The 16,659-nt window shown below is 44.4% G+C and overlaps 1 protein-coding gene across 1 annotated transcript in view; it reads right to left on the bottom strand.

The window, feature by feature from the left end:
* The window catches only part of tecpr2 (tectonin beta-propeller repeat containing 2), a 35,365-nt gene that overhangs the window by 11,567 nt on the left and 7,139 nt on the right, over positions 1-16,659 (bottom strand). The window contains exons 6-19 of the mRNA XM_028566267.1: positions 15,955-16,064; positions 13,662-13,815; positions 10,116-10,268; positions 9,810-9,942; positions 9,079-9,293; positions 8,288-8,486; positions 7,748-8,010; positions 7,306-7,530; positions 5,025-5,249; positions 4,745-4,812; positions 4,467-4,582; positions 3,033-3,206; positions 1,306-1,486; positions 1,009-1,150 (exon numbers count right to left, since the gene is read on the bottom strand). Of these exons, the coding sequence (XP_028422068.1) occupies positions 1,009-1,150; positions 1,306-1,486; positions 3,033-3,206; positions 4,467-4,582; positions 4,745-4,812; positions 5,025-5,249; positions 7,306-7,530; positions 7,748-8,010; positions 8,288-8,486; positions 9,079-9,293; positions 9,810-9,942; positions 10,116-10,268; positions 13,662-13,815; positions 15,955-16,064 (2,358 nt within the window). The remainder of the gene's footprint in view (positions 1-1,008; positions 1,151-1,305; positions 1,487-3,032; positions 3,207-4,466; positions 4,583-4,744; positions 4,813-5,024; positions 5,250-7,305; positions 7,531-7,747; positions 8,011-8,287; positions 8,487-9,078; positions 9,294-9,809; positions 9,943-10,115; positions 10,269-13,661; positions 13,816-15,954; positions 16,065-16,659) is intronic.

Here is a 16,659-nt window from a genome sequence, read left to right as displayed (position 1 = left end):
CGTGAGTCTACGTTAAAAGCACTGCAGGGGCTCAATTTATTTAACTTTCTAGGGGGCGCTAGCGAGCCATTTTTGTGCGCCTGTTCCTGAAACCTTTAAAATACGTAAATTTTCACCAGACTTGATGCGACCGCCAAATTTGGTTTGTTTTTGAATATGTTAAGGCCCTCAAAAACCCAATTCATTTGCCGTAATAATAATTCCTTCAGTTTCAATAGGGCCTTCGCCGCTTGGGCCCTAATTATGTACTTAACAAAAAAGTGTGAAATAACTGAAAACATGTCTTATATTTTAGATTCTTCAAAGTAGCCACCCTTTGCTTTTTTTGATAACTCTGCAAACCCTTGGTGTTCTCTCAATGAGCTTCATGAGGTAGTCACCTGAAATGGTTTTACCTTCACAGGTGTGCTTTGTCAGGGTTCATTAGTGGAATTATTTCCTTATTAATAAAAAGCAAAGGGGGCTACTTTGAAGAATCTAAAATACAAGACATGTTTTCAGTTATTTCACACTTTTTGTTAAGTACATAATTCCATATGTGTTCATTCATAGTTTTGATGCCTTCAGTGAGAATCTACAATGTAAATAGTCATGAAAATAAAAAGGAAATGCATTGAATGAGAAGGTGTGTCCAAACTTTTGGCCTGTACTGTGTATATATATATATATATATATATATATATATATATATATATATTTTTTTATATATATATATATATATATATATATATATATATATATATATATTATATATATATATATATTTATATATATATATATATATATATATATATTTTATATATATATATATATATATATATATATATATATATATCAGCACACAGCAGCTGTTGCTTGCTAGCAGACGGAGAAACCTTCACACAATACAAGTCAATGGAGAGCGGAGAGAGAGAGGTTTTCCCCTCCAGTTGGCGTGGCTTTCAGAGTATGACGCTATGTGCTTTGTCTCTATAACATCCTGTAAGCTGAGACGGGACAGGAAGTTACCTGCCACCAGTGGTCGTCGTCCCCCTGAGGTCTAGACGGGCAGACGCCAGTTCTGAACCAGAGGCTGCCGCTGGCATCCAGCGCCCAGCCGGTTCCTCCTTCTGTCAGGCCAACACACATCAAGTCCAGACCCTGAGCCTCGCTGGGACACACACACACACACACACACACACACACACACACACACACACACACACACACACACTTTAAAATCCTTTTCAAGGCTCTTTTTCTCTTTTTTTACTTCTGGCCCTCTCTCTCTCTGCAGTATTAGAGTAGTATTGCAGCAGTATTTACCTGACGGTGTCGTACTTCCAGCCCTCTCCCTCTCTGCAGAAGCTGTTGAGTCCCTCTCGGTAGAACAGAGCCTTGTGTTCGCTCAGAGCCCAGACCACGCCTCCGCTGACACACACCTGGCTGAAGACACACGGAGAGTCCACCTTCACCGAGCGAGCACAGGGACGCTCCACGCTCAGACCTGACCAATCACAAGACACAACAAGCCTTTATCATCAGGATATTACCACGAATAATGCTCCTCCCTGCACTGCTTACAATAAAATATACTGCACACATTCATATATACACATTCATATCATTTGCACATTAACACTGTACATTTCTTTTTATTTTTATATATTATTACTGTATATTTGTTTTATTATATATGTTAAAAGTCTTGATAATATATGTTGTTTTTATTTGTTGTTTGTATACCTGGAGTGGTAACAAAAAGAATTTCCCCCTGGGATTATTAAAGTATTTCTGATTGTATTCTGATTCTGATAGAAGTTTTAGGCAGGTATGAAAAAATGCTGTAAACTAAGAATGCTTTCAAAAATGGAAGTGTTAATAGTTTATTTTCATCAACTAACAAAATGCAGTGAATGAACAGAAGAGGAATCTAAATCAAATCAATATTTGGTGTGACCAGCCTTTGCCTTCAGACAGCATCAGTTCTTCCCGGTACTCTTGAACACAGTGTTTGAAGGAACTGGGCTGGTAGGTTGTTCCAAACATCTTGGAGAACTAACCACAGATCTTCTGAGTGTCTCTTCATGTGATCCCAGACAGACTGGATGATGCTGAGATCAGGGCTCTGGGGGGGCCATGCCATCACTTCCAGGACTTCTTCTTCTTCTTCTTTACGCTGAAGATAGTTCTTAATGACCTTGGCTGGATGTTTGGGGTCGTTGTCCTGCTGCAGAATAAATTTAAGGCCAATCATACGCCTCCCTGATGGTATAGCATGATGGATGAGTTTCTGCCTGTATTTCTCAGCATTGAGGACACCATTAATCCTGACCAAATCTCCAACTCCATTTGCAGAAATGCAGCCCAAACTTGCAAGGAACCTCCACCATGCCCCACTGTTACCTGCAGACTCTCATTATTGTCCCTCTCTCCAGCCCTTCGGCCAACAACCGGCCTTCTGCTACAGACAAATATTTCATCAGTCCAGAGCACCTGCTGCCATTTATCTGCACCCCAGTTCCTATCTTTTCATGCATAGTTTTTTCAATGTCGCAGGTCTGGCTTTTTGTCTGCAACTCTTCCATGAAGACCACTGCTGGACATCTTCTCCAGACAGTAGATGGGTGTACCGGGTCCTACTGGTTTCTGCCAGTTCTGAGCTGATGGCCCTACTGGACATCTTCGGATTTCGAAGGGAAATAAGCTTGATGTGTTTTTCATCTGCTGCACTAAGTTTCCTTGGCCGACCACTGCGTCTATGATGCTCAACGTTCCCTGACTTTTTGCAAGTGTACCTATAAGAACTGATGCTGGTTTGAAGGCGAAGGGTAGTAACACCAAATATTGATGTGATTTAGATGTTTTTGGTCACTCACTTTGCATTTGGTAAATGCAAATAAACAATGATAAAAATAAACAATCATTTATATTTTTGAAAGCATTCTTAGTTTACAGCATTTTTTCACACCTGCCTAAGACTTTTGCACAGTACTGTATACATATATATGTAGTAGTAGTAGCAGTAGTAGTAGTAGTAGCAGTAGTTGTACCTGTCTGCAGGTAGAGGTCTCCGTTGGTGAGGATGATCCAGGCAGAGTCGTCGCTCAGCGCCACGAAGGCCGTCTGCTCCACAGCTTTGTACCAGTGCCGCTTCCCCTTCCCCGAAACCTTCGCACACGCAAACGCTGTCATGCTCTTCTGCTCCACCTTCCACAGCAGATTACCTGACGGAGGAGCTACAGTTAGCATCCAGCTAATTCTAACACCTTCCACAGCAGATTACCTGACGGAGGAGCTACAGTTAGCATCCAGCTAATTCTAACACCTTCCACAGCAGATTACCTGACGGAGGAGCTACAGTTAGCATCCAGCTAATTCTAACACCTTCCACAGCAGATTACCTGACGGAGGAGCTACAGTTAGCATCCAGCTAATTCTAACACCTTCCACAGCAGATTACCTGACGGAGGAGCTACAGTTAGCATCCAGCTAACACGTCACACTGCTGTTACAGGAGATGAACCAGGTTGGGTCCAACATCACATACTCTGCACTACAGACTCAACATGTAAACTATCGTTCAACATACAGTACAGGCCAAAAGTTTGCTTTTTTTGATAACTCTGCAAACCCTTGGTGTTCTCTCAATGAGCTTCATGAGGTAGTCACCTGAAATGGTTTTACCTTCACAGGTGTGCTTTGTCAGGGTTAATTAGTGGAATTATTTCCCTTATTAATAAAAAAGCAAAGGGTGGCTACTTTGAAGAATCTAAAATATAAGACATGTTTTCAGTTATTTCACACTTTTTTGTTAAGTATATAATTCCATATTTGTTCATTCATAGTTTTGATGCCTTCAGTGAGAATCTACAATGTAAATAGTCATGAAAATAAAAAGGAAACGCATTGAATGAGAAGGTGTGTCCAAACTTTTGGCCTGTACTGTACCTTTGTTTAAATAAACAGTAGTTTGGATCTTTTGGGACGTACTAAGCTGTAATTGTCAACGTCACTTCCTGAGAGCCTCCTTTACCGGTTGGAGACTTGTAACCATGGTAACCCCTTGCTGACCTCCACTCTAGCAGCATCGCCAGATAAGGCTTAAATTACTGAAAAAGGTAAACGACTAGCCCAACAGAGGTTGAAATATGTAGAAATGTAAACAAAAGTCTTATCAACGTTACAGAGCTGCTTGGTTTCCGTTAGTCTGTTATGAACATTGTCGTTACTACTGCATTGCATTGTGGGATACTGATGCCGGCGTAGTGTCCAGTATGGCATACTGTAATATTCTACCGGATATAGTATGCAACTCACATAATATTGGTTTTACTACTTTAGACATACAGTTTTAGCTACTAGATAACATGTTAGTGGAGGATTACTGTCTTTGAACTGGAAGCTGAGCTCAGTTTGAAATAAAGTAAAACAAAGCTGACCGTGTGCCGTTATTACAGGTGATGTTTGAGATGCCAGCAGCTCACCTGAGGGGGACAGGGCCACCTGGTGGACGTTGTCTTCAAAGCGTTGCCAGTTGAGTCCCGTTTCAGGCAGAGCGCTGCAGAACAGTCCTCCTTTAAAGTCCAGACACCACACATGTCTGAAACACACAACACCTGCTGGTTCAACACCTGACAGCTCTCCGGTTGACAGTTTAATCACCTCCATCAGCTCAGTTGGTTCAAATTGTTGAGCTACTCTCCAACCTTTCGTGGCAACAGCAAAAGTTCCCATTTGGGAAACCCGACTTTAAAGCACCCACCTGTCGGTCACCTGTAGGCTCAGTATTCCACATCCTGGTCCTGAGAATCCCATCCAGCTTTCTGACAGCTACACAGAAACAGCAAGATTAATACCTGCTGACAGACTCACCTGGCCAGGTGTGTGTGTGTGTGTGTGTGTGTGTCTCACCTGGTCAGGTGTGTGTGTGTGTGTGTGTGTGTGTGTGTGTGTGTGTGTGTCTCACCTGGTCAGGTGTGTGTGTGTGTGTGTGTGTGTGTCTCACCTGGTCAGGTGTGTGTGTGTGTGTGTGTGTGTCTCACCTGGTCAGGTGTGTGTTTCCCCTGAACATCCTGTTCCGTCTGTGTGTCTGGCGTGTGATTGGACGGAGAGTGCAGGTGTTCCCCGGTGCTGCTAGCAGGGGGCAGAGTGTGAGCGTAGATGTCTCCGTCCTCATCACTGGATTCGCTCTGTTTCCTGTCCAGACCGGACACAGCGGAGGGAAACATCTGGTCCGCCAGCCCAGCAGGGGGCAGCAGATCACCGGTCTGTGCACGCACACACACACACACACACACACACACACACACACACACACACACACACACACACACACACACACACACACACACAGAGGCGCACACACACACACACACACACACACACACACGTTTTATCACATTAATACGTGCATTCAACAAAAACTTTCTGATTATTGAAATTAAAAAACAGCTAAAGTACCGACATCCATCACAGCCCTGAACTCCATTCAGAAAACAACCATTTTAAAAGTAGTTTGCTTGTCGGCATCATGATGTTGTTATTTCGGATTACTTTTCATTCGTTTATTGAAATTATAAAACAGCTAAATCGGACCCTCAAGGAGCGTTTGAAGTCATGCAGACCTAACGTGTCCTAACAGAGCAGTTTGATGATGTCATTAAAGTGATGGTTCGGAGTAATTTCACCCTAGGGTCCTTTGCACCATGACCTCGAGCCAAACATCCCCCCAGAAGCTTTTTTCACCTGGGTCTAACATTGGGCGAGTAAGCGTAGAGTAGCGCTATCAGCTGAATAGCTTAGCGCAGGGGCTAATGGACCCACGTTTGTATCTCGTAAATGACCCCACTAATAATGCCCGAAATGATACCAAACTTCTACACTAGTACATATAGGTTATGTATTCATAAAATAATGGATTGGAAAGTTTGTAAGTACACCAGAAGTTTATGTAAATAACACTTGCCTGCTGGCTTCTGCTCTCTGCTGTTGTTGTTGCTGCTGTGAGACGAGTGCTTAGGGCAGTCTACAAATTACTACACCGAAAAGAGATGCAACAAAAATATTTTTTAATTTAACTTATTTTTTAAAGTAAGTGCTGTAATATAACTAGCAGGAGACAAGTAATAATTGAGGTAAGTTTGGAGACATTACCTTATTTAATCATTAAATTAATAAATATTTTTGTTGTATCTCTTTTCGGTGTAGTAATTTGTAGACGGCCCTAAGCACTCGTCTAACTGCAGGTAGCAGCAGCAGAGAGCAGAAGAGAGCAGGCAAGTGTTCATAAACTTCTGGTGTACTTACAAACTTTCCAATCCATTGTTTTATGAGTACATAACCTATATGTACTAGTGTAGACCTTCGGTATCATTTTGGGCATTATTAGTGGGGTCATTTACGAGATACAAACGTGGGTCCATTAGCCCCTGCGCTAATAAGCTATTCAGCTGATAACGCTACTCTACGCTAACTCTCCCAATGTTAGACCCAGGTGAAAAAAGCTTCTGGGGGGGTGTTTGGCTCGAGGTCATGGTGCAAAGGACCCTAGGGTGAATTACTCTGAACCATCACTATAACAACAACAGGAAGCAAGCAGCCACAGCGGTTATATATCGGCCATATTGAGACAGAAAGAAACGTTGTTGGAGCCTACAGATCTACACCGGTGGGAACGCAACCAAACACACACGACTGGTGCAGCGCCAATATTCACTTTGCAGCCAATGTGAACAAACTTCACTCAGTTTCTACTGGATGGTCCTCAGACACATCTCACACTGACCAGAGGTCCAAACATCTCACACTGACCAGAGGTCCACACACACACACACACATCTCACACTGACCAGAGGTCCAAACATCTCACACTGACCAGAGGTCCAAACATCTCACACTGACCAGAGGTCCACACACACACATCTCACACTGACCAGAGGTCCACACACACACATCTCACACTGACCAGAGGTCCACACACACACATCTCACACTGACCAGAGGTCCACACACACATCTCACACTGACCAGAGGTCCACACACACACATCTCACACTGACCAGAGGTCCACACACACACATCTCACACTGACCAGAGGTCCACACACACACACACACACACACATCTCACACTGACCAGAGGTCCACACACACACACATCTCACACTGACCAGAGGTCCACACACACACACACACATCTCACACTGACCAGAGGTCCACACACACACATCCACGCTTTCTTCAATGTTTTTTCTTGCTGTTTTCTACGTTGTTGTTACACTTTTCTGTTGTGATAAGTTGATATCCATGTGTGCAGGAACATCACCTCCTCCTCTGGTCCAATCAGAGGGCTCAGGAACTCCTCCTGCTGCTCCATTGGCTGCTCCATCGGCTCCTCTGCGTTGTGCAGGTAGGAGAAGCTGCACTCCAGCAGCAGGTCCACATCTGGAGTCGGGGGGACGGCCTCCGCCTCGGCCCCGGAACCAGAGGCCGAGTCTGGGTCATGCTGGGTCTGCAGAACCTGGAGGGCCAGAGAGTCTGGGGGAGGGGGCTAGGACAAAGAGAGACAGACAGACAGGCAGGCAGGTAGGTAGAGACAGACAGACAGACAGACAGACAGACAGACAGGCAGGCAGGCAGACAGACAGACAGTTCAGTAGGTTAAGTAGGAACAGGAAACAAGCACCTAAAGCATGTATTAGTCCTGATTTATCTGGTGGGCGGTTGGTTCTGGGATCAAACCTCTTTATCAGCATTTAATGAAACGTCAACAGAGATACTGAACATGGAAAACCCTTCCAGAACCAGAGCCAGGTCTGTTGTTGAGTTACTGACCCAGACTCTGCCTCCTCTTCCTTCGCTGAGTCCTGGGTCTGTTCTGCAGAGTTCTGGTCCTGGGTCTGGTTCTGAAGGTCCTGACTGACGAGGGACACTCTGTCACTCAGAGGAGTTCCTCCATCACTGCAGCTGCCGTCCTGGACTACAAACATGGAGTCAGAGCAGCTGCTCTCAGAGAGACGACTGGTGCTGTCTGAGAGAGAGACAAAAAGACATTCAGTCCATCTGTCTGTCTGTCTGTCTCTCTCTCTAACCTGTCTGTCTGTCTCTCTCTCTCTAACCTGTCTGTCTCTCTAACCTCTCTCTCTCTATAACCTGTCTCTCTCTGACCTGTCTCTCGCTCTCGCTCTCTCTAACCTGTCTGTCTCTCTCTCTCTCTATAACCGGTCTCTCTCTCTCTCTAACTGGTCTCTCTCTCTGTCTCTCTCTCTAACCTGTCTGTCTGTCTCTCTCTACCTGTCTGTGTGTACCTTGTCTCCTCCTTCTCTTCTTTACCCTGATGGCCTTCACCACCAGGTCCTGGGTCTCCTCCCCCTGACTCAGCGGGGCGCTGTAGCGTCTCAGCTCGCAGGAAGTTGCGTTGCTATGGAGACTGGAAGTCACGTTGCTATGGAGACTGTCCCAGGAAGTGACAGAGCTGCTGCGGCTGCGAGACGACTGCTCCATCACCTGACCACAGATAGACAGACAGACAGACAGACAGACACAGACAGACAGACAGACAGAGACACACACAGACAGACAGACAGACAGACAGACAGACAGACAGACAGACACAGACACACAGGAATACAAGAGTTAAACATATGATCATTTTCACCGTGTGTTATTGTCTGGATGAATGGATGAAAGGATGAATGAATGAATGAATGGATGAGTAGTTCTGTCTCTAAAATGTGGATCAGGGTTTCCTAAAGCCCAAGATGATATCCTCTAATAGTTGACAACTAATCCATTAGTCTTTGCAGGTCTACTTTGAACCAGTTTAAACCAGTTTTTGAATAATGTGTGACTAAACTAACCACCTGAGATCTTAGGGGATTTTCTCGATTTGTGCCGATCTTTTTACATTTACTTTTAAGGGTATTTGCATTAAACTGATCCCCATGTGTTTCATATCTAAATGTTCAGAACTAACTCAGCTTTCACCAGACTGAGACCAGAACTGGTCTCAGATGTGTAAAGAGATCATTTGGCCCGAAAGCTGAAAAGTTGAAGTTTGCTTATTGTATCTTTTCCATCGGTCCGGCAGACCAGTTACCTCCAGCTGCTCCTCGGCCTCCTCCACTCCTTCCTCCTCCGTCTCTTTCTCTCCGTCCTCGCTCCGCCTCTCCCACCGCCCCCCCTCCTCCCGGCCCCCTCCCTCCACGATGATAGCCATGGTTCTGATTGGCTGAGCCGTTTCCACTGATCCGGTTGGTGGGAGGATGGTGGGCGTGGCCAGCGGCGAGGACAGACGGACGGAGAACTCCGACACTGAAGGACAGAGAAAGACAAACCGATAATAGACAAAAGAGAAAAACTAAATCTCATAATTTGTGATATTTTTGAAACAAAAGCTCCATCACAGCCTCTCATTCCTCAATTCTACTGTTTCAGTAGTTATAGAGAGGTGAAGTTCCTCCTCTTCCTGTGTCAACCATGGGACTGTATTTCATTAAAAATCTGTCTGGTAGTGAACGGGGAGACACTGTAATGTTTTGATCCTGTAAAGTCTACTCCAAGGTACCAAAAAGGAGGGTTCAGCTGATAGTCGAACCTCAGATTGAAGAGGAACGATGCAGATTCTGTCCTGGTTGTTGAACAACGGACCAACTCTTGTGAAGCGGCTGGGATGAGGATCAGCACCTCTAAATCTGAGGCCATGGTTTTCAGCAGGAACCCGATGGAGTGCAGAGGGGCGGTAAGCAAAGCTCTCGATCTATTGGTCAGTCAGACACAGAAAGGGGCGGGACATCTCCCCTCTATGTGTATAGCATATTAAGTACTCACAGTTGGGGGCCAGTCCCTCGGGGCTGTTGGAGAGACGGATGATGTCTCGGTCTCCTTTCAGGATGAATATTTCGTTATCACAACATGACACTGACACAATGTCTCCGCTGCTTTCCAACGCTCCGATCAGCACCTGAACACATCACACACATTAAACACAACACAGATTCACAAAAAACAACAGGACTCACACTACTTAAACATCAGTTTTTATCAGATATAGAGGTTAACCCTAAATTGCTTTTGTATGTGCTTTACATCTTCGTTTGTTTAAATAAAGCAAAGTAAACTAAGTATTTGTAGTACCTGGTTGAGAGAGTCCAGGACGTAGACACTGTACTCGTTCCAGCTGAGGATCCAGCCGTCTCGGAGGAAACAGCTGAGCAGACCCAGCTGTCTGTCTGCGGGACGATACGCTCCGATCGGACCGGGACGGGGGAACAACTCAAACTCAGGAATCTGAATCACAAGCATTCTCGTAAAGAAAATGTCACATTGAAGAAGAACTGATGAATGGAAACAGCTAAATGTCTTCAAGAGCAAACAGTTGAGCTGTTTGTTTAGTGCAAAAACCACATTAGCAACAACGTTAGCAGTAACATTAGCAACAACGTTAGCAGTAACATTAGCAACAACGTTAGCAGTAACATTAGCAACAACGTTAGCAGTAACGTTAGCAGTAACATTAGCAACAACGTTAGCAGTAACATTAGCAACAACGTTAGCAGTAACATTAGCAACAACGTTAACAGTAACATTAGCAGTAACATTAGCAGTAACATTAGCAGTAACGTTAGCAACAACGTTAGCAGTAACATTCTGTTAGTGTACCTGTGTGTTAGTGTATCTGTGTGTTAGTGTATCTGTGTGTTAGTGTACCTGTGTAACCTGTGTGTTAGTGTATCTGTGTGTTAGTGTACCTGTGTGACCTGTGTTAGTGTACCTGTGTAACCTGTGTGTTAGTATACCTATGTGGTAGTGTACCTGTGTGTTAAGTGTCCCTGTGTGGTAGTGTACCTGTGTGTTAGTGTACCTGTGTGTACCTGTGTGTTAGTGTACCTGTGTGTACCTGTGTGTTAGTGTACCTGTGTGTTAATTGTCCCTGTGTGGTAGTGTACCTGTGTGTACCTGTGTGTTAGTGTACCTGTGTGTTAGTGTACCTGTGTGTTAAGTGTCCCTGTGTGGTAGTGTACCTGTGTGTACCTGTGTGTTAGTGTACCTGTGTGTTAGTGTACCTGTGTGTTAAGTGTCCCTGTGTGGTAGTGTACCTGTGTGTACCTGTGTGGTAGTCTACCTGTGTGTTAGTGTACCTGTGTCTTAGTGTACCTGTGTGTACCTGTGTGTTAGTGTACCTGTGTGTTAGTGTACCTGTGTGTTAAGTGTCCCTGTGTGGTAGTGTACCTGTGTGTACCTGTGTGGTAGTCTACCTGTGTGGTAGTGTACCTGTGTGTTAGTGTACCTGTGTGTACCTGTGTGTTAGTGTACCTGTGTGTTAGTGTACCTGTGTGTTAAGTGTCCCTGTGTGGTAGTCTACCTGTGTGGTAGTGTACCTGTGTGTTAGTGTACCTGTGTGTACCTGTGTGTTAGTGTACCTGTGTGTTAAGTGTACCTGTGTGTTAGTGTACCTGTGTGTACCTGTGTGTTAGTGTACCTGTGTGTTAGTGTACCTGTGTGTTAAGTGTCCCTTTGTGGTAGTGTACCTGTGTGGTAGTGTACCTGTGTGTACCTGTGTGTTAGTGTACCTGTGTGTTAAGTGTACCTGTGTGTTAGTGTACCTGTGTGTACCTGTGTGTTAGTGTACCTGTGTGTTAGTGTACCTGTGTGTTAAGTGTACCTGTGTGTTAGTGTACCTGTGTGTACCTGTGTGTTAGTGTACCTGTGTGTTAGTGTACCTGTGTGTTAAGTGTCCCTTTGTGGTAGTGTACCTGTGTGGTAGTCTACCTGTGTGTACCTGTGTGGTAGTGTACCTGTGTGGTAGTGTACCTGTGTGTACCTGTGTGTTAGTGTACCTGTGTGTTAAGTGTCCCTGTGTGGTAGTGTACCTGTGTGTTAGTGTACCTGTGTGTTAGTGTACCTGTGTGTTAAGTGTCCCTGTGTGGTAGTGTACCTGTGTGTTAGTGTACCTGTGTGTACCTGTGTGTTAGTGTACCTGTGTGTTAAGTGTCCCTGTGTGGTAGTGTACCTGTGTGTACCTGTGTGGTAGTCTACCTGTGTGTACCTGTGTGGTAGTGTACCTGTGTGTACCTGTGTGTTAGTGTACCTGTGTGTTAAGTGTCCCTGTGTGGTAGTGTACCTGTGTGTACCTGTGTGGTAGTCTACCTGTGTGTACCTGTGTGTTAGTGTACCTGTGTGTTAGTGTACCTGTGTGTACCTGTGTGTTAGTGTACCTGAGTGTTAAGTGTCCCTGTGTGGTAGTCTACCTGTGTGTACCTGTGTGGTAGTGTACCTGTGTGTACCTGTGTGTTAATGTACCTGTGTGTTAAGTGTCCCTGTGTGGTAGTGTACCTGTGTGTTAGTGTACCTGTGTGTTAGTGTACCTGTGTGTTAAGTGTCCCTGTGTGGTAGTGTACCTGTGTGTTAGTGTACCTGTGTGTACCTGTGTGTTAGTGTACCTGTGTGTTAAGTGTCCCTGTGTGGTAGTGTACCTGTGTGTACCTGTGTGGTAGTCTACCTGTGTGTACCTGTGTGGTAGTGTACCTGTGTGTACCTGTGTGTTAGTGTACCTGTGTGTTAAGTGTCCCTGTGTGGTAGTGTACCTGTGTGTACCTGTGTGGTAGTCTACCTGTGTGTACCTGTGTGTTAGTGTACCTGTGTGTTAGTGTACCTGTGTGTACCTGTGTGTTAGTGTACCTGAGTGTTAAGTGTCCCTGTGTGGTAGTCTACCTGTGTGTACCTGTGTGGTAGTGTACCTGTGTGTACCTGTGTGTTAATGTACCTGTGTGTTAAGTGTCCCTGTGTGGTAGTGTACCTGTGTGTACCTGTGTGGTAGTCTACCTGTGTGTACCTGTGTGTTAGTGTACCTGTGTGTTAGTGTACCTGTGTGTACCTGTGTGTTAGTGTACCTGAGTGTTAAGTGTCCCTGTGTGGTAGTCTACCTGTGTGTACCTGTCTGTTAGTGTACCTGTGTGTTAAGTGTCCCTGTGTGGTAGTGTACCTGTGTGGTAGTCTACCTGTGTGTACCTGTGTGGTAGTGTACCTGTGTGTTAGTGTACCTGTGTGACCTGTGCGTTAGTGTACCTGTATGTTAGTGTACCTGTGTGTTAGTGTACCTGTGTGTACCTGTGTGACCTGTGTGTTAGTGTACCTGTGTGGTAGTGTACCTGTGTATTAGTGTACCTGTGTGTACCTGTGTGTTAGTGTACCTGTGTGTTAAGTGTCCCTGTGTGGTAGTGTACCTGTGTGTACCTGTGTGGTAGTCTACCTGTGTGTACCTGTGTGGTAGTGTATCTGTGTGTACTTGTGTGTTAGTGTACCTGTGTGTTAAGTGTCCCTGTGTGGTAGTGTACCTGTGTGTACCTGTGTGGTAGTCTACCTGTGTGTACCTGTGTGTTAGTGTACCTGTGTGTTAGTGTACCTGTGTGTTAGTGTACCTGTGTGTTAAGTGTCCCTGTGTGGTAGTCTACCTGTGTGTACCTGTCTGTTAGGTTACCTGTGTGTACCTGTGTGTTAGTGTACCTGTGTGTTAAGTGTCCCTGTGTGGTAGTGTACCTGTGTGTACCTGTGTGGTAGTCTACCTGTGTGTACCTGTGTGGTAGTGTACCTGTGTGTTAGTGTACCTGTGTGACCTGTGTGTTAGTGTACCTGTGTGTTAGTGTACCTGTGTGTACCTGTGTGACCTGTGTGTTAGTGTACCTGTGTGTTGAAGAGCTGTTTGAGCAGCCAGGTGTGCTCCACCTGTCCTCTGATGTCAGACCTCCAGAGTCTGAGTCCGGGTCGAGCAGCAAACACCTGGAGGTCGCTCTGTTTACAAAGAGCCGGCAGGAAGCAGGCGCCGAACCGCCCGCTGCTGAACGCAACACACACACAACATAACTACTGTTAATAACACACAACACGCTGCTGAACGCAACACACACACAACATAACTACTGTTAATAACACACAACACGCTGCTGAACGCAACACACACACAACATAACTACTGTTAATAACACACAACACGCTGCTGAACGCAACACACACACAACATAACTACTGTTAATAACACACAACACGCTGCTGAACGCAACACACACACACAACATAACTACTGTTAATAACACACAACACGCTGCTGAACGCAACACACACACACAACATAACTACTGTTAATAACACACAACACGCTGCTGAACGTAACACACACACAACATAACTACTGTTAATAACACACAACACGCTGCTGAACGCAACACACACACAACATAACTACTGTTAATAACACACAACACGCTGCTGAACGCAACACACACACAATATAACTACTGTTAATAACACACAACACGCTGCTGAACGCAACACACACACAACATAACTACTGTTAATAACACACAACACGCTGCTGAACGCAACACACACACAACATAACTACTGTTAATAACACACAACACGCTGCTGAACGCAACACACACACAACATAACTACTGTTAATAACACACAACACGCTGCTGAACGCAACACACACACAACATAACTACTGTTAATAACACACAACACGCTGCTGAACGCAACACACACACAACATAACTACTGTTAATAACACAACACGCTGCTGAACGCAACACACACACACAACATAACTACTGTTAATAACACACAACACGCTGCTGAACGCAACACACACACACAACATAACTACCGTTAATAACACACAACACGCTGCTGAACGCAACACACACACAACATAACTACTGTTAATAACACACAACACGCTGCTGAACGTAACACACACACAACATAACTACTGTTAATAACACACAACACGCTGCTGAACGCAACACACACACAACATAACTACTGTTAATAACACACAACACGCTGCTGAACGCAACACACACACAACATAACTACTACTACTTTTCTACTTTTAGAAAGAATATGTTAGATCATTTCCTCTCTAACTGGGAGGTTTTATAAAGAATATGTTAGATCATTTCCTCTCTAACTGGGAGGTTTTGGGACTGATTGGTGGGATTGCTGTAGATGAAGTCCACAAAGAGATCCACAGGTAAGAGCCAATGAGATTTAACCATGCATCAGCTAATTTAAATAGCTCACCTTCATTTAATATTGGATGAGGAGTTTTCTTTTGCGGGGTGTAAATGTTCCACTGTCTGGAGCTCAGCGCCGACCAAGAGGATTGTGATTGGTTTAAAGAAATGTAAACAACCCAGAGAATTTTTTGCATCTGTGGTGTAGCCAGAGATAGAGCTGGATATGTCATCCATCTGAAACAGGATGTGTTCTGCTGTGTGTCCTAAATTATACTCTCTATTCACCTTTATATTATGGGTTGTATTCACCTTTATATTATGGGATGTATTCACCTTTATATTATGGGATGTATTCACCTTTATATTATGGGATGTATTCACCTTTATATTATGGGATGTATTTACCTTTATATTATGGGATGTATTCACCTTTATATTATGGGATGTATTCACCTTTATATTATGGGATGTATTCACCTTTATATTATGGGATGTATTTACCTTTATATTATGGGATGTATTCACCTTTATATTATGGGATGTATTTACCTTTATATTATGGGATGTATTCACCTTTATATTATGGGATGTATTTACCTTTATATTATGGGATGTATTCATCTTTATATTATGGGATGTATTCACCTTTATATTATGGGATGTATTCACCTTTATATTATGGGATGTATTCATCTTTATATTATGGGATGTATTCACCTTTATATTATGGGATGTATTCACCTTTCTATTATGGGATGTATTCACCTTTATATTATGGGATGTATTCACCTTTATATTATGGGATGTATTCACCTTTATATTATGGGATGTATTCACCTTTATATTATGGGATGTATTCACCTTTATATTATGGGATGTATTCACCTTTATATTATGGGATGTATTGCCCTTTTTATATTATGGGATGTATTTCCTGTCTCTTGGTGCAGTGCAGCAGCAGTAGAGATCTGTGCAGCGTGGAGATCAGCAACACCTGGTGGCGGTACTCCATCTGGACCACAGCAGAGGATTCCTCCAGCAGCAGCACAGGCTTACACACTCCCTACACACACACAGAGACACACACACACACACACACACACACACACACACAGACACACAGACACACACACACACACACAGAGACACAGAGACACACACACACACACACAGAGACACAGACACACACACACACACAGACACACACACACACACACACAGACACACACACACACACACAGAGACACAGAGACACACACACACAGAGACACACACACACACACAGAGACACACAGAGACACACACACACACACACACACACACACAGAAACACACACACACACAGAGACACACACACACACACACACACACAGAGACACAGAGACACACAGACACACACACACACACACACACACACACACACACACACACAGAGACACACACACACACACACACACAGACACACACACACACACACACACACACACACACACACACAGAGACACACACACACACACACACACACACACACACACACACACACACACACACACACACACACACACACACACACACAGACACACAGAGACACACACACACACACACACACAGACACACACACACACACACACACACACTAACTGTATATTAGGGGGTCT

The sequence above is a fragment of the Perca flavescens genome, chromosome 20 (genome assembly GCF_004354835.1).
Source record: "Perca flavescens isolate YP-PL-M2 chromosome 20, PFLA_1.0, whole genome shotgun sequence".
Taxonomy (NCBI): Eukaryota; Metazoa; Chordata; class Actinopteri; order Perciformes; family Percidae; genus Perca; species Perca flavescens.
The sequence above is the reverse complement of the archived record's forward strand: the minus strand, read 5'-3'. Positions and strand labels throughout refer to the sequence as shown.